Source organism: Geotrypetes seraphini, chromosome 2 (assembly GCF_902459505.1).
Source record: "Geotrypetes seraphini chromosome 2, aGeoSer1.1, whole genome shotgun sequence".
In the NCBI taxonomy this organism is placed as follows: domain Eukaryota; kingdom Metazoa; phylum Chordata; class Amphibia; order Gymnophiona; family Dermophiidae; genus Geotrypetes; species Geotrypetes seraphini.
Window position 1 is genome coordinate 443,181,211 of NC_047085.1, and position 24,247 is coordinate 443,205,457.

Consider the following 24,247-nt stretch of genomic DNA (forward strand, 5'->3'; position numbering starts at 1 on the left):
CTCAAGCGCCCATGTGGCTGAAGTTGACAATTTTCAGGTAGACTTCCTCAGCCGACAGGTCCTAGACCCAGAAAAATGGTTCCTCTCAAAGAAGGTGTTCCATCTGATTGGACAGCATTGGGGTCAGCCCCAGATGGACTTGATGGCTGCAGCAGAGAACTCGAAGGCCAGGTGCTTTTTCAGTCAACGAACACAGCACGGAAGCCTACGACTGGATGCCTTGGTTCAGCCCTGGCTGGTTCATAAGCCCCTGTGTGTGTTCCCTCCATGGCCACTGGTCAGTCGGGTCATCTGCTGGATAGCAACACGTCCCTCCCTGGTAATTCTAGTAGCTCCAGACTGGCCTCATTGCCTGTGTCCTCTCCAGAAATGACTGCTTTGTTATACCCTGGTAAGAAAGGAGGAACAAAAGTATGCAAATGAAGCTTCCTACAAGATTTCTCGCGAGAAAGGATTGACTCCCCAAAGGTGTGGGAAAAGAGTGTGGGTTTACAAGTAAGAAAACTAATGAGGTAAGAACTTAATCTTTCCATGCAAATTGGCACTTTGCAAAATAAAATAACACTCTCTTCAGCTACAGTGGGAAATTAACACTCAGAATGTAGGAATTTGGTTGGGCTGATAATTTTTCAGCACCCCTTTGTATGTCCGCCTGCAAAATGTGGAGTTTAAAAATGGAGAGAAGCACTGGTCAATCAATATCATATATGTCTTGAAGACTACATGTTTTCTAGTAGCCATAGTTAATGTTGTTTTTATGGTCTTCATCTGCAGTACACAAATGTTCTTTGCATGATAGTACATTCTAAGACCATTAGGTTCTGGGATTTTTTAAGATATTTCTATAGGATATCTGTTGAATATGAAATGTAACGCATCTTGGGGCTGATTTCTATAGAGGGCACCTAAAGTTAGATGCCTCTTAGGCTGTCTTTTACTAAGCTGCGATAGAGGTTTCTACTGTGACCTGGTGATCTAAATGCTCTGATACTGCCTCGATTTTCATAGGAATTTTGTGAGCATTGGAGCATTTAGCGCTCTAGGCTGTGGTAGAAACCTCTACCTCGGCTTAGTAAAAAGTGGGGTTAATTGGCAAAATACCCTTAATAGCCTCTATAATTGGTTAAAAAAAAAATAAAATTGAGCAATAGGTGCCTATCTGATTCTATAAAAGATAGGTGCCTATCACATGGCACTTAGCAGCGCCTAACACCTAAGTGGGTGTTTCTATGGGCAGAGTGTGACTTAGGCACTGCTAAGCACAATTCTCCAAAAACTTAGGCGCCTTAAAACCCTGGCCTACATTTCAGGTGCCAAACGTTTTACATAAGTGCCACTTGGCTGCAATTCTGTAAATGGTGCCTAAGTGTGATTGACACACAACTGGCACCATTTTTCTTGGCACCATTTATAGAATCAGCCCACGTGAGCTTAAGTTTTATAATTAAGTCCAAATCTTTAATCCTGTAAAATCTTTGCCCTTTAGCCTGTGCTTAATCTGCGAGACCTGGGATTATCCGAGTTGAAAGTTAGTCAACTGGATGAACTTGTCAACAAACTACTTCCTGGCTTCAGCCCAGAGAAGAAAACTTCACCCCAGTGGCACACATCTTACATCTCTGCCCAGTCGTTCTTTGAAAATAAGCACGGTATGTGAATTACAGGACTGCATCTTCTTGCATCTGTCCTGAAAGAATGCAAATTGTGTTATATATTAAAGTTTATACAAAATTTGTCAAATAAACCACTTTAATGAAGGGGTTTAAACCAACTATTATTGATCGTATTTTTTTCTTTATTCTTTGAACGTATTTTTTCTTTATTCTGTGAACATATTTTTTTTTCCCAAGCGTAGTTACTATATAATTACTGAGTGATTACTATGCAGGAAAAGGCCTCAGAATCCAAGAGTACTACGCTTTGTTGTCACATCGACTTGCACTGTCAGCGTAGACGCTATACATATAGCTACTCCGTACTTCAATCGCTGGCCAAAAACCTGCTCATAATGTTTTTACTATTTAATTTTTTATTGTATCATTCTTGTGCTTTTCTTAATACTAGCTTGTGACTATTAACTAAACTCATATATTATTAAATATTTTTAAATATAGACCACTTCAAACATTTGAAAAAACCAACAGAATGTTACTTATCTTCAATATTCTGTTCTTTTTCTTTTTGTTTTCTTTCGTTTTTTTTTCAGTCTTCTGTTTTAACTGTGCCGTGTCGGGCTATCAAGGCCAAGGCTAGGGTTATTCCACGTCCCGGAGCCAAAGAGAGTGCCGATGTGGCCGGCGTTTCGCAGACCACTAGTCTGTCCGCTGCTTCAGGGCCAGTTACAGGGCACAGTAATATGGCCTTTCAGTACTCTGTCAGAGGATATAGCCTTTCAGTACTCTGTCAGAGAATTGAAATTCTCTGACAGAGTACTGAAAGGCTATATTACTGTGCCCTGTAACTAGCCCTGAAGCAGCGGACAGACTAGTGGTCCGCGAAACACTGGCCACATCAGCCCTGGCTTTGGCTCCGGGACGTGGAATAACCTCGGCCTTGGCCTTGATAGCTCGACATGGCACAGTTAAAACAGAAGATTGAAAAAAATGAAAGAAAAGAAAAAGAACAGAATATCCAAGATATTGTTGGTTTTTTCAAATGTTTGTTTATGTTTCAATAAAATGATTTCAATATAAAATCATAACTATTCATGGCTTGTGCGGATGGGGACAGAGTTCGAGGGGACGGGGGCATATTTTTTTGCCGCATCATTCTCTAAGAGACATATCCCCCCTGCAGTTCAATTTCTGCAAGCGATCCATGCAGAAGTCTTTCTGATGTGATCCGTTTCTTTTTCTTATTTTTTGCGATTTAAAGTTAGTTTTTGGTGGCTTGGGTGCTGTGAGACTCCTTGCGGTGGTCTTCTGCTGGAGGAAAGGACACAGTTCCACAGAGCAGGGCTGTTTCTTCACAGAGAAACCTTGGTGGACCTGTGGAGCTAGCCTGCTGGGTGCCCCCTTTTCAGGCTCGGGATCTGTCCCCCTGGGAGCTAGTTTACCTTCTAACTTTGTCAGAGGTTTAAGCGCAGGCTGGGTGCATCCTGAGTAATGGCCCTTCGGGGTTTCAGGGCGCAGGCTTCATTTCTTGCCCCTGGTCAGGTGAAGAGGTTCCGAGAGGGCAGAAGTTTCAGTTGGAGTCCGTCTTACCGGCAGTCCAAAGATCTTGAAGTTTGGACTTTTTGTGAGGCAGAAAATGCTTTTCCTCCATTCAGCTGCAGTGAAAAGAGCTAGTAGGCAAGGCACTTAGGAGACTGTGAGTACATCTCCATTATTTCCCTTTGGAAGCATTTGGGTGGTCTGTAAAGCATGTTTTTAAGGGTTTCTGAGGGTAGAGTTTAGGTCTCCCATCTCCCCAAATCGCTATTTTTTAGATTTGAAATTTGTTTATTTTTGCCATTTTTGGTGCAAATTTGCTGGCAGCAGCCATCTTGGATTTTTATCAGTGTTTTTTACAAAGCTTACATTTCAGCTCTAAACCCCTTGATTTTGCTTGTGCCGGATTGCTGGTGCAAGAGCGTTTGTATACTGCGTGTTGCAGCATACTGGTGGAGGAGGCGGGAGCTTTAAGCCTTGCCTCTTCCAGATCCTCAAGGACTAGGGAGCTGATCTGGGAAGAAAATCATGCCTAGTGTCCATTTTGGATGATGGTGCCAAGCACCTGTGCATCGAGTCATGGGACTTCTTCCGAGCAGCGCCAACGACTGAACAAGACCCAACCACTGCTCCAGGGTATGCTTTTTTCTCCATACAGCTCTTGTGGAGAACATATTCGACAGGCCCAACTCATTTGAGGCAGCAGGTAGGCACATCTCCTTCTTCAAGACAGGTTTCTTCATTGCTGGAGGTCCCTCTGCGGGACTCTTCTGTGCTGACTTTCAAGGACTCGGATTGCCTTGGCTTGCACATGGATGCTATGCCTACCGTGTCTCCTGACACTTCTTCCATCCTGGATGATGCTGTTACCCTCTTGCGGGTCATTTCAGAGGGATATCTCTGAGAGTCCGAATCTGGGTGAGGAACCTTTCATCCGCAAGCTCTTTAAGTCTGTACCTATATTTGTCTTAGATTAAAAAGGTTTTAAGGTTAGATTTAAATCTATCCAAGGAAGATTCATGACAAAGATAAGGCATGGCATTCCATAAGGCAGGAGCTGTAACCGAAAAAATAGATTTGCAAGTGGTATTGTAAGTAATATGTCGAACTGAAGGAACAGCAAGAATATTTTGTTGGCTATAGCGCAATGTTCTCTCTCTGAGCACTTAAATTCCTACACACTGTCTTCTCCAGTATCCAGTATCAGTTGTTGTTGAAGAATCCAGGAAACCCTCCACACAAAGGTGCTATCATTTTAAATGGACTCAGTTATCTTATCTGGTGTGGCCTCTACTCCCTGGATCCTATCACTTGTCCACTTCCTTCCATTCTGGTCTGCCTTCTTTATCTCCAATTCTGGTCTGAAGACTAACCCAGTTCAGGTTCATTTCAGTGCCATCAGTGCATTTCGCTCACTATTAGTAAATAAATTGTCTATTCATCCCTTAGTCTCCAGATTCATAAAATGACTTTACCATACCAAGCCACCTATTGTCTGGGTCCTTAATGTAATCCTTTCTGCACTTATGAAGTCTCCCTTTGAACCACTCTCAACTTGCTTACTAAAACATTTTACTTGTAAGATGGTTTTTCTCATAACCCTTACGTCCATACGCTGGGTCAGCAAGCTACAGGATTCTACCATGATAGAGTTGTCCTCCGAACTCACCTGAAATTCCTTCCAAAGATTGTCTTCAACTTACTGCAGATAGACAAAGGCAGATAGACAAAGGTGACCCAGGTGTATATCTGGATTTTCAGAAGGTGTTTGACAAGGTTCCGCATGAACGACTACTTTGGAAAATTGAGAGCCATGGAATAGAGGGTGAAATACTCACATGGATTAAAAACTGGCTAACAGATAGGAAACAGAGAATGGGGTAAATGGACAATACTCGGACTGGAAGAACGTCACCAGTGGTGTGCTGTAGGGTTCGGTGCTTGGACCCTTGCTCTTCAACATCTTTATAAATGATCTGGAAATGGGTACGACAAGTGAGGTGATTAAATTAGCAGATGATATGAAGTTATTCAGAGTAGTGAAGACGCAGGGGGATTGTGAAGATCTGCAACGCGACATAACCACACTCGAGAAATGGGCAGCGACATGGCAAATGAGGTTCAACGTGGATAAGTGGAGGATAAAGCATGTCGGTATCAAAAATCCCATACACAAATACAAGATGTCCGGGTACTTGGAGAGACCTCCCCAGGAAAGAGACTTGGGAGTACTGGTCGACAAGTCGATGAAGCCGTCTGCGCAATGTGCAGCCGCAGCAAAAAGGGCGAACAGAATGCTAGGAATGATTAAGAAGGGGATCACGAACAGATTGGAGAAGGTTATCATGCCACTGTACCGGGCCATGGTACGCCCTCACCTGGAATACTGCATCCAGCACTGGTCGCCATACATGAAGAAGGTCCCAGTACTACTCGAAAGGGTCAAGAGAAGAGCGACTAAAATGGTTAAGGGGTTGAGAGATTAGAGAAGCTGGGCCTATTCTCCCTTGAAAAGAGGAGATTGAGAGGGGTCATGATCGAAACATCCAAGATACTGAAGGGAATAGACTCTCTCCAAGGTAGAGAGAACAAGAGGGCACTCTCTAAAGTTAAAAGGGGATAGATTTCATACAAACGTAAGGAAGTTCTTCTTCACCTAGAGAGTGGTAGAGAACTGGAATGCTCTTCCGGAATCTGTTATAAGGGAAAACACTCTCCAGGGATTCAAGACAAGGTTGGACATGTTCCTGCTGAACCAGAACGAACGCAGGTAGGGCTGGTCTCGGTTAGTGCACTGGTCTTTGACCACTGGTCTGACCCAGCAGCGACAATTCCTATATTCTTATGGTTCTTATATTCATCTCAGTCGGTCCATAATTAACATAGTAGATGATGGCAGATAAAGACCTGAATGGTCCATCTTGTCTGTCCAATCTGATTCAATCTAAAAATTTGTTGTTTGGAGTTTTTTTCCTTCTTCTTCTTAGTTATTTATGGGCAAGAATCCAAAGCTCTGCCCGGTACTGTTCTTAGGTTCCAATTACTGAAGTCTCCGTCAAAACTCACTCCAGCCCATCTACACCCTCCCAGCCCATCCTCCACCAAATGACCATATACAAACACAGACCATGCAAGTCTGCCCAGTACTGGCCTTAGTTCTTCAATATTTACTATTATTTTCTGATTCTAGATCCTCTGTGTTCATCCCACAATTTTTTGAACTCTGTCACCATTTTCTTCTCCACCACTCCACCACCTCTCTCGGGAGCACACCCCAGGCATCCACCACCCTCTCCATAATTTCCTTACATTGCTCTTGAGTCTCCCACCCTTCAACCTCAAATTATGTCCTCTGGTTTTACCATTTTCCTTTCTCTGGAAAAGATTTTGTTCTATGTTAATACCTTTCAAGTATTTAAATGTCTGAATCATATCCCCTCTGTCCCTCCTTTCCTCTAAGGTATACATATTCAGGGCTTCCAGTCTTTCCTCATACAACTTTTGTCGCAAACCTCCTATCATTTTCGTCACTCTCCTCTGGACTGCTTCAAGCTTTTTGTGTCCTTCGCCAGATACGGTCTTCAAAACTGAACACAATACTCCAAGTGGGACCTTACCAACAACCTGTACAGGGGTATCAACACCTTCATTCTTCTACTGGTTACGCCTCTCTTTATACAGCCTAGCATCCTTCTGGCAGCAGCCATAGCCTTGTCGCATTGTTTTTTCTCCTTTAGATCTTCGGACACTATCATCTCAAGGTCCTTCTTCCCATTCGTGCATATCAGCCTCTCCCCTCCCAGCATATATGGTTCCTTCCAATAATGCTGCCTGCCATCTTCCTGAAACCATATTCTCTTCTTCCCAAAACTACATTCTTTTCCAGGTGAAGCAGCTCTCCACACCTAGGGCTATGAACTTGCTCTGCATACTACTTACTTGCTCTTGCATACTACTTTGATCTCCCAAAGCCTCACAGAAGGACAAGAAGCTATATTGCACTGATGGGCTACATATTACTACAGCAGGAAAAAGAAACCTTGCAGAGAAATTTAGACAATATTTTTCTAGGCATTTAAACTAGAAGGTGGGGGTGGTGTATGTACGAAGGACAATTATAGAGACCACCCCCGGCAAAAGAAAAGATGTGATAGTAGTAAAGGCTGCAACATAAGCAATATCAGCAACTCATTTCTTAGTATTGCAACGGAAAGTGAAACGACACAAAAATCCATACGAAAAAGGAGATTATCGCTGAAAAATAGCTGGAAAGCGATGACCACAAATGCTCACAGTCTAAGCAACAAAGTTCATGATCTGCAAGCCCTGATATTAGAGGCAGATCTAGATATTGTTGCTATCACAGAGACATGGTTCAGTGAATCACATGGATGGGATGCAAACATACTGGGATATAATCTTTTTAGGAAGGACAGAGATGGTCATAAAGGTGGAGGAGTAGCTCTCCATGTAAAGATCAATATCCAAGCGACCGAAATGCAAGGGACCTGGGGAGAGGAAGAAGCGATATGGATTGCTCTGAAAAGAGAAGATGGAACTTCTATCTACGTGGGTGTAGTCTACAGACCTCCGACTCAATCGCAGCAAATTGATAAGGATCTGATTGTGGATATCCAAAAGTTTGGAAGGAAAGAGGAGGTTCTGCTGTTGGGAGATTTCAACCTGCCGGATGCGGACTGGAATGTTCCGTCTGCGGAATCGGAAAGAAGTAGGGAGATTGTGGATGCCTTTCAAGAGGCTCTGCTCAGACAAATGGTGACGGAACCCACAAGGGAAAAAGCGATATTGGATCTGGTCCTCACAAATGGAGAGAGTATCTCTAATGTTCGAGTGGGTGCTCACCTGGGTAGTAGCGATCATCAAACGGTTTGGTTTGATATAACGGCTAAAGTGGAGAGCGGCCGCACGATACTTAAAGTCCTAGATTTCAAACGTACGGACTTTAATGCAATGGGAAAGTACCTGAAGAAAGAGCTGTTAGGATGGGAGGACATAAGAGAAGTGGAAAGACAGTGGTCTAAGCTAAAAGGAGCGATAAAAATGGCTACGGACCTTTATGTGAAGAAAATCAATAAAAACAAGAGAAAAAGGAAGCCGATATGGTTCTCCAACCTAGTGGCTGAGAAAATAAAGGCGAAAGAGTTGGCGTTCATGAAATATTAAAAAACCCAAGAAGAGGAGAGCAGAAAGGACTACAGGGTGAAACTGAAAGAAGCCAAGAGAGAGATACGTTTGGCGAAGGCACAGGTGGAAGAACAAATGGCTAAAAATGTAAAAAAGGGAGATAAAAATTTTTTCAGATATATTAGTGAAAGGAGGAAGATAAAAAATGGAATTGCTAGGCTAAAAGATGCTGGGAACAAATATGTGGAGAGTGATGAGGAGAAAGCAAATGTGCTAAACAAATACTTCTGTTCTGTGTTCACAGAAGAAAATCCTGGAGAAGGACCGAGATTGTCTTGCAAAGTTACACGAGAAAATGGAATAGATTCTGCGCCGTTCACGGAGGAGGGTGTTTATGAGCAACTTGAAAAACTGAAGGTGGACAAAGCGATGGGACCAGACGGGATCCATCCCAGGATACTAAGGGAGCTCAGAGAGGTTCTGGCGAGTCCTATTAAAGACTTGTTCAACAAATCTATGGAGACGGGAGTGATTCCTGGGGATTGGAGGAGAGCGGATGTGGTCCCTATTCATAAAAGTGGTCACAGGGATGAAGCAGGAAACTACAGGCCGGTGAGCCTCACTTCAGTTGTTGGAAAAATAATGGAAGTGTTGCTGAAAGAAAGGATAGTGTATTTCCTTGAATCTAATGGGTTACAGGATCCGAGGCAACATGGCTTTACAAAAGGTAAATCGTGCCAAACGAACCTGGTTGAATTTTTTGATTTGGTGACCAGAGAGCTGGATCGAGGACATATGCTAGATGTAATTTACTTGGATTTCAGCAAAGCCTTTGATACAGTTCCTCATAGGAGGCTGTTGAACAAACTTGAAGGGCTGAAGTTAGGACCCAAAGTGGTGAACTGGGTCAGAAACTGGCTGTCGGACAGACGCCAGAGGGTGGTGGTTAATGGAAGTCGCTCGAAGGAAGGAAAGGTGACTAGTGGAGTCCCTCAGGGTTCGGTGCTGGGGCCAATCCTGTTCAATATGTATGTGAGTGACATTGCTGAAGGGTTAGAAGGAAAAGTGTGCCTTTTTGCAGATGATACCAAGATTTGTAACAGAGTAAACACCGAAGAGGGAGTGGAGAATATGAAAAAGGATCTGCAAATGTTAGAGGAATGGTCTAATGCCTGGCAACTAAAATTCAATGCAAAGAAATGCAGAGTAATGCATTTGGGGATTAATAATAGGAAGGAACCGTATATGCTGGGAGGAGAGAAGCTGATATGCACGGACGGGGAGAGGGACCTTGGGGTGATAGTGTCCGAAGATCTAAAGGCGAAAAAACAGTGTGACAAGGCAGTGGCTGCTGTCAGAAGGATTCTGGGCTGTATAAAGAGAGGCGTAGTCAGTAGAAGGAAGAAGGTGTTGATGCCCCTGTACAGGTCATTGGTGAGGCCCCACTTGGAGTATTGTGTTCAGTTTTGGAGACCGTATCTGGCGAAAGACGTAAGAAGACTTGAGGCGGTCCAGAGTTGGGCGACGAAAATGATAGGAGGCTTGCGCCAGAAGACGTATGAGGAGAGACTGGAAGCCCTGAATATGTATACCCTAGAGGAAAGGAGAGACAGGGGAGATATGATTCAGACGTTCAAATACTTAAAGGGTATTAACGTAGAACAAAATCTTTTCCAGAGAAAGGAAAATGGTAAAACCAGAGGACATAATTTGAGGTTGAGGGGTGGTAGATTCAGGGGCAATGTTAGGAAATTCTACTTTACGGAGAGGGTGGTGGATGCCTGGAATGCGCTCCCGAGAGAGGTGGTGGAGAGTAAAACTGTGACTGAGTTCAAAGAAGCGTGGGATGAACACAGAAGATTTAGAATCAGAAAATAATATTAAAGATTGAACTAGGCCAGTTACTGGGCAGACTTGTACGGTCTGTGTCTGTGTATGGCCGTTTGGTGGAGGATGGGTAGGGGAGGGCTTCAATGGCTGGGAGGGTGTAGATGGGCTGGAGTAAGTCTTAACAGAGATTTCGGCAGTTGGAACCCAAGCACAGTACCGGGTAAAGCTTTGGATTCTTGCCCAGAAATAGCTAAGAAGAAAAAATTTAAAAAAAAAATTTTTTTAAATTGAATCAGGTTGGGCAGACTGGATCCAGGTCTTTATCTGCCGTCATCTACTATGTTACTATGTTAGAACTACCTCCCAATTCTTTGTGATTTTTGACCCTAACAGATTTGGAGTTCTTGTGAACAAGAGAACCATGTCTATGTGGCTAGTAGACTGTATCTCCCCTGTTGCTTGTGTTACTTATTGCTCTCAATGTATGGACTATTGCGACTTCAATAGCTCATTTTTGCTCTACTTCTGTGGAAGATATCTGCCAAGCGGCCATTTGTTCCTCAATAAATACCTTGAATTCACTCTACTGTTTAGAGTAGAATTCCAGAAAAGACAGTCAGTTTGTGCACACAGTTCTTCAAAATTTGTTTTCTTCCTAAACACCAACTCTCCCTCTAAGCCTTCTGGTTTTGCCAGGCTCATCTTTGTTCATTGTGAATCCTCTTTCTCTAGAAGCATGATCCTGGCAGCTTGGGTATCGTATCTGTGAGAATATTATACATGCTTGTCATTGGAGAGTTGTAGCATGTGTTCTCTGAGGACAGCAGGTATATATTTTCACAACCTGCCTGCCCCACCCCAGTTGTCTTTTTAGCTTTGTTATTGAACTGTAGGTCCCACAAGCCGCTAAGGAGGGAGTTGGAGCCAGCATGGGAAGTGAAGCTGAAGATATGACCATTCAAAAAATATGACTTTATGCATTTATGCAAATTTTCACTGTTTTTCAGATTGTAATATCTCTAATATGTAGTTGTTTGGGGTTTTTTTTTTGTTATTTTTATATCATTTGAAAGAGCGTGTTTTTGCTACAGAAGCTATCCTGTTTCATCTTGGACCCGACCATTCTTTGGTGAGAATTAAAGCTTCAAATATAAGCATTAGTTGTATATGCGCACGGATGTTTAATATTGAAAAGACACTAAAAATATGGTGCGAAACATGTCGGGTCACGTTCCCAGGGTTCAGCTGGCATAAGATAAGTACACTGAATCTAGGTACTTCTTATTAATACTAAATTATTTATTTAAATATATTACTCAAGCAAAATTATTAATTAAATAATAGAAGAATGAAATAGCCAGTGATGATGGCACCACGTAATTTCTTCCCGCAGTAACAAGACTATACAGCGGTGGAGTGGTGGGGCTGAGGCTTTTTCATGTATTCATTCACTTATGAGTCTGGGAGGTTAAGATTTCTATCCAGTACACTTTTTCACTACTAATATTGAAAAGAGGCATATTTAACACAAACCATGTTGTATGCAAATGAACAAGGTACATGAAGTTTCACAGTTAAGTTCAGATTGTTACTGTTTTATGATCCCTTTCCCTGTAACCATGCATTTTCATATACCCACTGCCACTGGTCGTGAAGATCATGACAAGTGTATTATACACTGAGACCACATATTTATCAGTTATTGATCCATTGTCTGAAAGACATTCCTAATAGTCAGATAATACCATATAAATTTCTAAGCTTTATTAAAGACAAAAAAGAAAAGTGCAAAAAACCACACTTATTTAAAGTGCGCATACAAATTCAGGAAAGATCAGGAAATTGCATAAATTTAACTTTTAACTCAGTTTCTTGCACATTGTTTTGAAAGTCTGATCAATGTTTGCCAAAGTAGCTTGTGGATAAGTGTACTGTCTGCCTGATGAAGTGGTCATAGGTGCATTAAAGCCTGCAATAATATGCTGTTCAGGGATCCAGCATATGTCTCTGCGGGGAGGCCAGTGAAATGACTGTGCAGGACCTTGTGAATGCAAAAAATTAACAAGGATGTTGCATTCTTCCATTGAAATTTCACATACATGACCAATCCACCAAGAATTGTCATATATGCAAGCTAAGTATTGTCCAAGTTGAAAGCTGGATGCTTGAAAGGTAGGGACATGTTCAGGATCAGTATCAGACTCTAAGACATTGGCAATAAATGATCTGGTGTCACTTGAAATTTTGCTAATGCAGAGTCTTACAGAGTCTATGGGCTTAAATTGGTGATTTTCTCTTGTTCCAGCCACCGTGTGGCTCATACTAAACCTTTGCTCCTAATCAGGTGTTATTGCGTCAATATCTTCCTTGGCAATGAAGAAAAATATGATTCCCGAGACAGATTTATTGCAGAATTCAGATAGATCCCTTGATGTCAAAATTTGGTTATTGAGAGGGCATTGTAAGCTGGCATGGGCAGCTAAATGCTTGGCTGTTCCCCCAATCCCATCACATGGAGATTTGCCATAGCTGGTGCCAAAGAAGTTCCACTCAGCAGTAATTTGAAAGTCAGTATCATGGCTGCACAGGTTAATGAAATTTTTGAAGTTTTTATATTTTGCAGCAGAACCATCACTAAAGTAGTGAACATGGCTTAAGACAGGCAAAACTTATTTCAGATGCAGAATAAGCTTCCTAAAAAATGCATGAACAGCAATAGTATCGTGATGCAAGTAGTCTCATGTATATGCATAGGCTTTGGATATCAGGATTGCAGAAGTAGACAACGAAGGGGTGTAATGTTGCATGGCTATTTTCCCAGTGTAACCCCTGTACTACATCCTGAACGATGAAGGAATAATTTTCATCGAAGTCCATCAAAACAATAGCATTCCCCTCCTTTATATTGGCTTTCAGTTCCTTCAGATAAGCACTTTGGTACTTGGAAATAAAATGGTGGCTGGCCAAATTAGAATTTTTCCAATTAATTCGGAAGTGAAGTCCTCTATGGATAACTGTCGAGTTTCCAGTGTATCCCGATCAGTGCGAATCCACTGCTTAAATTCAATGATATCATCTGGATCATGTTCACCAAAGAACTAAAAATTCATCCAGAGGTATCTGCCCAGGACATATTTCACACCGCTGCAACATGCAGTTTTTTGAGTTCATATCACAAGAGTTTTATTCAGAAGCACCTTGTAGTCATCTGGAACTGTAATTGCTGAAAGCATAAGTTTCACACATTCTGGTGGATTGTGCAGACCCAGACTGAATGAGTCCCTGAAGAACTGACTGTGACACACCACTTTGGCCGAAGCTCACAGAACTTTAAAAACCCAATTTCAGGCCCATGCTGACTGCGATAGGTGGTGTACAGTTCCTTCAGATTGCATAATAGCAATCTTTTCTGCTTTTGCACTTTTTCACCACTGATCTGAACAAAGACATAATCTTTTTTGCCTGGGCATATTATAGAGATTTCATCGCCTTCATAAAAATCCAGGACTTTCTGTGTAATATGCTGAGCAAGCACTTTTCCTCTCTTTGTTGCTTGAACAGCAAGAATGCCATCCTGTTGTTTCAGTTTCCTGACCTTTTTAACCATTCTTGTTGAAACGCCAAATTCCAAAGCAGTTTTCTCAATAGTCCAGCTGTGTGGAGCAAGAGTGAGAATTTGTCTTTTCTCCCTATTACTAGATAGTTCCAACTTCTGCTTCAGTTCAGTCAATCGAAGGTCGTATTCAGAACACCTTTTACATTGGCCACTTTCTGGTTCTACTTTGATATCAGCTGGAGTTAAGTCACCAATAACTGCAATTTGGTCTGCAATTGCATTATGTGCTTCAGAGATTTTGCGTTTAGCATAACTTAAGGAATTTTGCTTGCTAATCCGTTGAATCTTTAGAGGAGAGATTTCTAGTGGTGAAAAGCTGGCATTGAGGTTTTCAGATGCATTGGTCGGGTCATCACTGTCAGAATCAGACTTAGGGCTACTTAGATCTTGCAGTTTAACACACAAGTCTTGCCTGCATCTTGGTCAAAGCTTTTGGCCTGGTTTAAACTCGTGCTTTGTGATAGCTTTTAAATGATCAGCTGAAGGAAGATCAATTGGACGTAGACCTTTGATATTGCTGTGATTCTGTTTTCTGAATGGATTACAGCAGTTTTTCTGTAGAAATTCAAACTTCGTCAGAATCAAGGCTTTATGAAGAGTACAGATATTAGATTACGCAGACAAAGTAGAAAGTCCAGAGCGTCTTTTAATTAATTCTTGGTCAGGCAAAGAGAAATCAGAAATAAGCTTCAAGCAGCTTTCTCCAGAATAGAAGGTAGATGGTTTCTGGCATTCAGAACAATCATAGATTCCAATGCTGCAGGGCTCTAGCTTATTATTAGTCTCCATAAGATAAAGAGTCACCTAAAAATATAGAATAAAGTAAGGTGAAAAATATCAGTGTGAATATAGAGCAAGTTGTACATGTCAGCAAGTGCAGAGTTAGTTTCCAAAATCCACACGGGCATAGCTTAGTTAACTAGGGAAAGAACCAGATGCTGCACTGAAAGAATAGACAGAAAACAACACACCAAAGGCAAGCTTTGTCAAATAATGAAGTCATATGGTGTTATAAGGTCATAATGAACCTTAAAGCCAGACTTGTTCATACAGCCACTGTGCTGTGATAGTTGCAAGTCGGAACATGTTCAGAAAACCTGCAAGTATCAGACATACTACTACAGCTATGCATACATTCTTGTGAATCACATGATTATGTGTTTGGGCTTGCACACAGTAAGTAGTTTGTGCAAGCCAATGTATGTTTGACTGTCATCTTGCAAAAGTGCACAGTAAGTTTGTCAAATGCTGAGCATAGTACGAGATGAGTACTTGTGGCTGGCAAAGCTTGGTTATGAGTTTTCAGATTAATATAGTTCTACTGCACATTCACAATGAAGTGCCAATGACCCTTCAACATAACATGTTTACAAAGCAAATAATGCTTATCTTTAAATCAAAAAATTCTCATCAAAGAAAGATCGAGTCCAAGATGAAACAGGATAGCTTCTGTAGCAAAAAAAACATGCTCTTTCAAATGATATTTAAAATAAACCCAAAAAACCTACACATTAGAGATATTTGAATCTGAAAAACAGTGAAAATTTGCATAAATGCTTAAAGCCATATTTTTTGAATGGTTATATCTTCAGCTTCACTTGACTGTAAAAGCTCATATTGCAAATCTTGGAAGTACCTCATGGTACATGTCTGCTGGTAAAGTTGTACCCTCAGCTGACTTATTTACCAGCAGCAATATGGAGCCAAACTTTGCCAAAAATTTTCATTTGTGAATTTTTTTGCCTACTTTGCTGACCTGTAGAAATGTAAGCACGGTCACAAAAGATTTCAAACTTGACACAGAAACTTGCCCCAAGGTGTTGTACCAAACTACAAAATTTCAGACTCCTAGGTAGTTTCCTTCTGCCGCAATGCTTAAGCAAAATTGGCGTGTTAGGTCACACAAGGCATGGGAGTGGATCAATTGCTTTTGTTCAACCACCCCTAGCTCCTGACCAAATTGAGATACATCCCAAAAATTTTGCAGAGTTTCATTTGAGACCCTAGACAACACCCCTATAAAATTTGGTTGGATTTCAAGGAGGACATGGGAGGACATGGAATGACCCTTTACTGAATACCATTAACCATTTTAAGAGGGGCCTTAATCTTTTTTTTATGGGTCAGATAATTGGTTTTGGGACAAGAGGTACTGTATAGAATGCTTATTTTGATATTTCTCATGACCATAAAAATAGTCTTTGCAAAAAGTAAGATTTTTGCATATTTTTTTCTTTTTAGGTTTTTCAAATGTATGCACTATATTACGCTCATCTTCCCTGTGCAGACAGCATGCTAGTCCCCTGCAAAGTATATGTTCAGATCTGCCCTATCTTCCAGGTATGAAGAAATTTATAATTGTATTTTTTGTATTGCTTCCCTACTATAGGGATATTTTTGTAGAGTTGCAAATTTATAATATATACGCTAGTGCAGGGGTTCTTAACCAGTAGTGGCCACACCCCTTAAAGAGGTCTAATGGAGTGTGGAGAAGTGTCTTGAAATCTGAGGTAGTTTATTTACATTTTCTAGACAGACTGAAGTAGATTATCAGTAGTCAGGAAGGTTTAGGAAGAAGGTGTGAGGGTTTTATTGACCGGTTATCAGGATGTGGGAGCCAAACAGATTTAAGAACCCTTGCCCTAGTGTGTATTTGACTTGATGTAGGTTGTGTTTGGCAGAAGATCCTCCTATCTGTAAAACTTTTAAGATAGGACAAGAACAGAAGATAAACAATCCTCTGCAAAAAAGAAACAAGCACACAGAAGCACAGCGCAGGAGACAGCAACCAATGGAATGGAACACTTTATTGAATATTGCAAGATGACTTGACACGCATTGTGTTTCGGCCAGAGGCCTGCATCAGGAGTCTAAAAGTAATGATATAAAACATTAATAAGACCTTACAAATGAAAATCTAAGAAATAAGAAAATAAATAAATATAATAATATATTTGCATCAATAAAACAATGAAAACACAGTGAACTTTGAGCATAAAATACAAACATCATGAAAACAAATATATGAAAAATGGAAAAGCAAAGTTACCCAAAGCGTTCTATTGGCCAAAGATGTTCCAAATGCTTTTAATTTCCAGTGACAACTGGTATTTACTAAATAGAAAAATATAATGTAATATGGATTATTGCAGTTTGAGAAGATGAAATCATAAAAATGAATAAAACAATAACCCCTTTTACAAAGCCACGCTAGTATTTTTAGCTCTGGCCACGGTGGTAACAGCTCGGACGCTCATAGGAATTCTCTGAGCGTCTGAGCTGTTACCGCAACAGCCAGCGCTAAAAACGCTAGCACGTCTTTGTAAAGGAGGGGGGTAAATAAAATAAAATAAGTTAAAAAGATGAACAAATAATAAAAGAATAAAATATTTTTTAAAATGAATAAGAAAAGAAAAAAATAATAATAAATGAGAAAAGAAAAAAGAAATCAAAAGAACCATGGGGGGAAAGGAAGAAAAGACAGATAAAGGAAAGACACGAGGCAAAGAGAGAGAAAAGAAAGGAAAATAGAAAAGAAAATTAAAGGAGAAAAGAAGGAAGAGAAGAATAAGAAAAAAGAAAACAGAAAAAGGGAGGGGGAAAAGGAAGAAGAAAAAACAGGCAAAAGGTAAAAAAGTTAAGAGCGAAAAGGGAAAGTGAATGTGATGGAAAGTAACTGACATTGTAGGTATAAAATTCCATGAATAAGGAATCTATTCCAGGCTAGAAGTTAGCATCCATAATCTTTTTTTTTCCCAGATAATTTGAATGACTCAAAACCCCAAAATAAATACTAACATAACAATTTTATATTAAGTTTTGATACAGTCCCGGGGCTTCAAAACTTTGAAATCGAGGACCAGACGACTGCAGTCAACATCTGAACGCATAGCAGAGAAAGAAAATACAGCTCCTTCTTTTGTGAAGGCAAGTATCCTAACAGCTGATGGTTTTCTTGTTTCTGGCAGATAGTCATTTATATTGATTCAGTAAACACTGGGCCCAATATTGAATGGATTTATCGTCATCATTTTGAGAGTTATGCTTATAAATTGGCCAGTTAGAAAATTTACTAGGTCTCTGTGCATAAATTTAGGATCATAAATGTGTGGCAAGTGGAATGGATTTAGGATGAGGAAAAGAAGTTAGGAGCTTAGCACTAATTTTCAGCACTAGGCCCATAAATGTAGGCAAAGAAATGTCAGGCCTTATATTTCAAAATATATCTTATTTATCTATATCATGCCACTTTTAGTTGAAAATTTATTTAAACTACACATGGAGAGTCTCAGCCTGATGCAGTGCCGCATGGAATCACTCTTCACCGGTTCACCCAAACGTGTTCTTATTACATTTTTTTATTTTTTATCTTTTATATCTCCTTTGTTCTTATATTTCTGACTAGTAGTCTAATCTTCAATCAATAATTTAATTAAATAGAGTAAAATATCTTCCTGAACATTATTTCATTTCCATTCATTCATTTTTCGTATTATTCATTGTTTTTCATTGTTATTCTCTACTTCATTAACAGTCCATAACCATATCCAGATTAAGCAACTTAACTTAGCTTAGTTCATGTCGCTGTTACACTACACCCCCACCAATGCGTTTCGGATCTTCTTCAGGACGGGGAAAGTGCCAGTGCTACAAATTAAGAGAACAATACATATAATTAACTCAAAAAAAACCTCACCACTACATCTAAAACAATCACATCCAAACCTTACCAGCTACATTACTTCCATTCTTTCTGTCTTAGAAACACCCAGCCAACAATCTATAGATGGCCTGATATAGTCCCCATGACGTCATCCATAGGATATCCAATCATGGCACCACATCGTCTAAACTTGAACTCTAGCCAGCGCTGATTAAAGATAAACTACCCCCCACATTGGAATATACATAAAAGCAAGATGTTCAAGAAGATTGGTTACTGGTGGATAGTTTGCCTACGATTTGCAAGGATAGTCTCACAAAACTTTTGCTAAGGTTTTCGGTGTTGTGCTTGTTGATGGTCATCCAGAACGGTAACAGATGTTTGTCCGTCCTTGAAGTGTTTGTACCAAAGAAAGGTTTTGCTTTGGCACATGGCATTATCTCCAAAGGCTTTCTGGAGCATACGATGGGTTTCTACAGCAGTTTTTTAAAGTTTGAAACAAAATTTGATGCAGATTCTTTGCTCAGTAAAATCCGTCATATCGAAATCCACCGAGTCACTGAAACACAACCTTACAAAATCGCACAGAACAAAACAACGCAACCACTCAGCTGCACGCTCATTGGCACACTGATTCACAAAGCATACTGCTAGACACTTCTAGGGTGGAAGGGCATACTATATCCAGTTTGCACGCACTGTTCACAGTCCCCCAAACTTTTGGGTAGCACCTCATATACTGTGAATCCGATCGATTGTGCAATCTGGATTTATACAGGCACTTAAATGGAGAGCTGTAAGAGTAGCAGAAACCATATTGTCTTTGCCAATATAGTGCTGTGAAAATCATGGATCCAACCAGCTTAGAGTTTTGATTATGAGTGTGACCTCTATGTAACTAGTGACAGGATAGGATAGAGAGAGACTAATGTGGACCCAAGCTTTGATTAAATAAGGAGGTAGTCACTTGAGATACAGAGGTTCTAGCATGTTGTAGCAGGGTAAAAGAATGCTGGTCTCATGCTTCTGCCAGCACCTTATAGTGTTTCATTAAGAGGTTAGCTCTACAGAGGAGTATGTATTTTCAGTATTAAAAATGTGCCTATTTAGAGCATATTCTGTAAAGAAAAGTGGGCACCTACTTTTCTTTATAGAGTGCAAGTGCAATGGGTCAAATACGTTCTCTTTTTTTTTTTTGGTTTAAAACGTTTTTATTAAGAAGGAGCATACCGACAAACAATCAAGCAATGGAAATACAACCGAACAATAATCAGGTACAAGGTGCCAGGTACAAAGTATAAAATACAAGGGAAGAAAACGGTACACAATGCAAAAGGCCGATGAGCCAGGAAGAAAGGAAGGATATAGGAGAGAGGGACTGAATCATCCAGGCACACCAAATGAACAGCAAGCCCCCCCCCCCCTAAACTCCCCGATATCAGCCAGGACCCTCAAGACCCAACACCCACCAAACAACCCGTAAGAAGAACCAAGTTGGCCGCATACCTCCTTCATTTTCCCCAAGAAGAATCCCCCCCGCCCCCCCCAAATCAGCCCAAAACCACCCTACTACCCCCCCCCCCCCCCAGCGACTGGAGAATGGAGAAAGAAAGAGAAAAAGGTAGTAAGAAAAGGCAGAAAGAAGAAAAAGGAAAGAAAAGAAAAGGGAAGAGAGGAAAGAAAGGAAAGGAAGGGAGGAATAGCCTCAAACGGGAGCAGCAGGCGCAGGAAGCTCAGCAAGGGCCCGCTCCCAGATAGACTGATACAACAGGGTCTGCCCCCCCGTCTGTCCCCGTATACCCCTCAGCTCCCAATGTGCCACCTCCCTCAAGGCCCGATGCCACCCCACTAATACCGGTGGTTCCACATCGATCCATTTGCTAAGGACCCCCCGCTTGGCAGCCAGGAGAGCGACATAGACAAATCGCCACTGAGCAGCAGTGAAACCCTGATCCAAGAACTCCACCCCATGGCCCAAAACCAAAATCCGATAAGACCATTGGACTGGCACCCCCAAGATCTGAACAAGAAAGTCCAAGACCCCATTCCAGAAAACACCCAGGGACGGACACTCAATGATCATGTGCAACAGTGTCCCCGACGCACGCTCACACTTCGTACAATCCGCTGAATCCCACAAACCCGCCTGCAGACCCCGAAGCCGGGTAAAAAAGGTACGATGGAGCAATTTGAACTGAAGTTCCTGGAGCTGTACACTGCGGGCCCCCGAAGTAACCTCGGAGAAGCAAGCTTGAAGCTCCCCCGACGTGACCTCCTCCCCCAAGTCTCCAGACCATCGAGCAGCCAGGTCAGGCAGCAAAGTATTTGCCCTCTCCGCCCTTGCCGTCCGATACCAAAAGGATAAGGAATTGTGAGCCGGAGGTACGGACAAGAAAATCAGGTCCACCCGTAAAAAAGAGCCACCCCCAGGAGTGCGCCGCAGGCTAGCCATGTAAAAATGCCGCAACTGGAGGTAAGCGAAAAAGGGCATGCGCGGCAAGTCCCACTTAATACGTAGGGTGTCAAAGGAGGGAAAAACAAAAGGACCAGAGCTCAGCGCAGACACATGACCCAGACAGAAACAGGGGCCGAATCGCGTCACCACTCCCACTGTGGGACCCACCCCCGGGGGAAAATCAGGATTGTGGCTGATCAGTTGAAGAGCCCAGTTGCCCTGTCCCTGACCAATCCTGTGCCTCCACCACCGCAGTGCCCTACAAAGGGGAAGGAACCAAACCGAAGCAAGACCCAAGCGAGGGAGCCTCCACCGAGGGCAAGTCAAACAAGCAAAAGCTCTATAAGGTGTCGTCCAGAAATCAAACAGCCCCCCCGGGGCAAAACGAGGAACCTCCGTATAAAGCTCATGGACCCATCTCATCAGGGCGGCGACATTGTACAAGCGTAGATCTGGTAAAGCCAGCCCCCCCCCCTCCCTACTCAGAATAAGCTTCCGCCAACTAATTCTTGCCCTCCGATTGTGCCAAATAAAGGAGCTAATAGTAGATCGATAGAGACGTTCATCCCCCGCCTTAATCCAGATAGGGAGCATCTGCAAAGGATAAAGGAGTTTGGGGAGCAGCACCATCTTCACCAAAGCAATTCTGCCGCACAAAGATAGAGGCAGCTCACCCCATCGCACACATGAGTCTTGCAAAGTTTTCAAACGATCAGATATGTTCCGGCGATACACCGTGGACCAGTCTGCTCCGAGGAAAATACCCAGGTATTTGAGTTCCCCCGCAGCCCAACGGAATGGAAATCCAGGATCAGAACGCGAGGCACACGGGGAGGAGACTGGAAGGGCCTCTGACTTACTAAAATTAATGCAAAGTCCCGAGAATGCCCCAAACTGTCCAATAAGGGCAGTCAGACAGGGAATCGATTCCCGCGCCCTACTCACAAAGATCAGCATATCGTCCGCAAAAAGAGAGACCTTACACTCCTCAGCGCCCACCCGGATGCCCGAAATATCTGAACAGGTCCTAATCTTTTGGGCCAGAGGCTCCAAAGACAGGATAAACAAAAGCGGAGACAATGGGCATCCCTGCCGCGTACCCCTATACAGCGAGAAGGACTGCGTACGACACTTATTGATAAGCAACTGGGCCGTAGGAGACGCATAGAGATAAGTAATCCACTGATGAAAGGCCCCAGAAATACCGAATTGCTGCACAACCCAAAAAAGATAAGGCCAAGTCACCTTATCGAAGGCCTTTTCCGCATCCAAGCTAGCCAGTAGATCATCCCCTGTGCGAGTCCTGCCCTCCCCAAGGGCTACCATCGCCCGCAAGATATTGGCAGAGGCAAATCGACCCGGGACAAAGCCCACCTGGTCAGCATGAACTAAGTGAGGAATCACTTGAGCCAGTCGGCGCGCCAGAATTGCCGTAAGGAGTTTCATGTCCTGGTTCAAAAGGGAGATCGGCCGGTACGAGCCCACCAATTCCGGATCCTTTCCAGGCTTTGGTAGGACCACCACATGGGCATGGTTCTGAGCGGGGAGAACCCGTCCCGTATTCTGCATGTCAGCGTACATAGCCGCCAATGCCGGTCCCACTTTAAATTTCAGAATCTTATAGAACTCTGGCCCCATACCATCCGGTCCAGGAGCCTTCGCAAGTTTCAGCGCCCCCACCGCAGTTGTAATCTCATCACACGAAATAGGGGCATTCAGCAGACTTAACTGCTGGTCCGATACTCGAGGTAATACAAGGTCCCGGAAAAAAGTGTCACGCGCCTCCAGATCATAAGGGCCCGGGCCGTAGAGATCCTGATAAAAACGAACAAATTGGTCTTGAATCTCAGCCTCCCCTGTGTAAACCATATTAGCGCTCGCCCTTATGCGAGAGATACGAGTAGCCTTACGAAATGGGCGCACCAGATTGGCCAACAATTTGCCCGCCTTATTTCCCCATTGATACAACCGAAACTTGTAGACGTCAATATGGGACATAGCTCTTTCAGTAAAAATGACATCAATTTGTTTACGCAGGCTCAAGTATTCCGCCCTACCAGCCTCCGAAGGTGCAGCATGCAAGGCACTCCTACACAAGCGTAATTGACGAGTGAGAGACACTAAAACTGCATCGCGTTTCCGACGTTGTGCCACCGTATAGGCGATAATTCGACCCCGAAGAAAGGCCTTAGCAGCTTCCCAGAAGATGGTATCAGAGACCTCTCCTCCACCATTGGTTTGACAGTAAAAATCCCATTCCGTGTCAAGATAAGCATGAAACGTTTTATCTAAATAAAGTGAAGGGTTCAAGCGCCAGATACGGTCATGGGCAGGACCCTGCCAGTGCAAGGTAAGGGAAACCGCCGCGTGATCGCTGAAGGGAACATCGAGGATATGAGTACGTACCACCCTACCAATGACCTGTGACGGTATCAAGATGTAATCCAACCTGGAGTGGGTATGATGCACTGCGGAATAAAACGTAAAATCCACTTCCCCAGGATGGAGAGTTCTCCATACATCTACCAGTCCCAACTCGCTCATCAAAAAATTTACGCCGATGCGCTCGTTGTCTCCCCGCACCGCCCTCGGAGGTCTGCAGTCTAGGGTGGGATCGCTAGTGATGTTGAAATCCCCCGCCAGGATGAGCTCGTAATTAGGCAAGGCCAAAATATGAGCAAGCACAGCGGAAAAGAAAGAGTGATCATACACATTAGGGCCATAAACGTTGCACAAGAGCACCGAGCGATCCTGTAGGGTGCCAGCCCAAAGGACAAAACGGCCCTGGGGATCCACAATGGTCTTATGCGTAACTGCCACTACCGTTTTATTGAAAAGGATCGCGACCCCACGCTGTCTGGAGTTATAAGAAGAGTACACCGCCTCTCCCACCCAATCCCTGACCAACTTGGAGTGTTCACTAGATGTAAGGTGGGTCTCCTGAAGGAAAGCCACTGACACCCTTTCCCTCCCCAGGAAAGACAGCACTTTCTTACGTTTGATGGGAGAGTGGAGACCATCCACATTAAGAGTTATATAAGTCAGATCAGCCATATCCATGGGAGCTACCTAGAAACAAGAAAGTAATACATAGGGTCTCATATTCCCAAAGAGCCTCCCAGCATAGCCCTCCGGGAAAAAGGAAAGAAGAGAAAGAGAAAGACTCCCCGTCGCCAGGGGATACCCACCCCCTAACCCAACCCACCCTCCTCCAAGCCCAGACCAACCCCCAGCCCCCCCATAATGCATCCCCCACCCATCCACTCCTACCCCCCCACCTCCCCATCACGGAAAAGCCCGGGGAGTGCAGCAGGAAAGCTCTCCAGATCCCCCATCGGACCACCACAATCTTCCCCTGCCAAGTCTGGAGGATCCCATGGAGAAAAGAG

General features: G+C 42.9%; 1 protein-coding gene across 1 annotated transcript in view; it reads left to right on the forward strand.

Annotated features, from left to right (window-relative positions):
• Positions 1-24,247, forward strand: part of YME1L1 (YME1 like 1 ATPase) — a 169,584-nt gene that overhangs the window by 25,965 nt on the left and 119,372 nt on the right. The window contains exons 3-5 of the mRNA XM_033931421.1: positions 1,487-1,649; positions 15,982-16,080; positions 17,558-17,667. Of these exons, the coding sequence (XP_033787312.1) occupies positions 1,487-1,649; positions 15,982-16,080; positions 17,558-17,667 (372 nt within the window). The remainder of the gene's footprint in view (positions 1-1,486; positions 1,650-15,981; positions 16,081-17,557; positions 17,668-24,247) is intronic.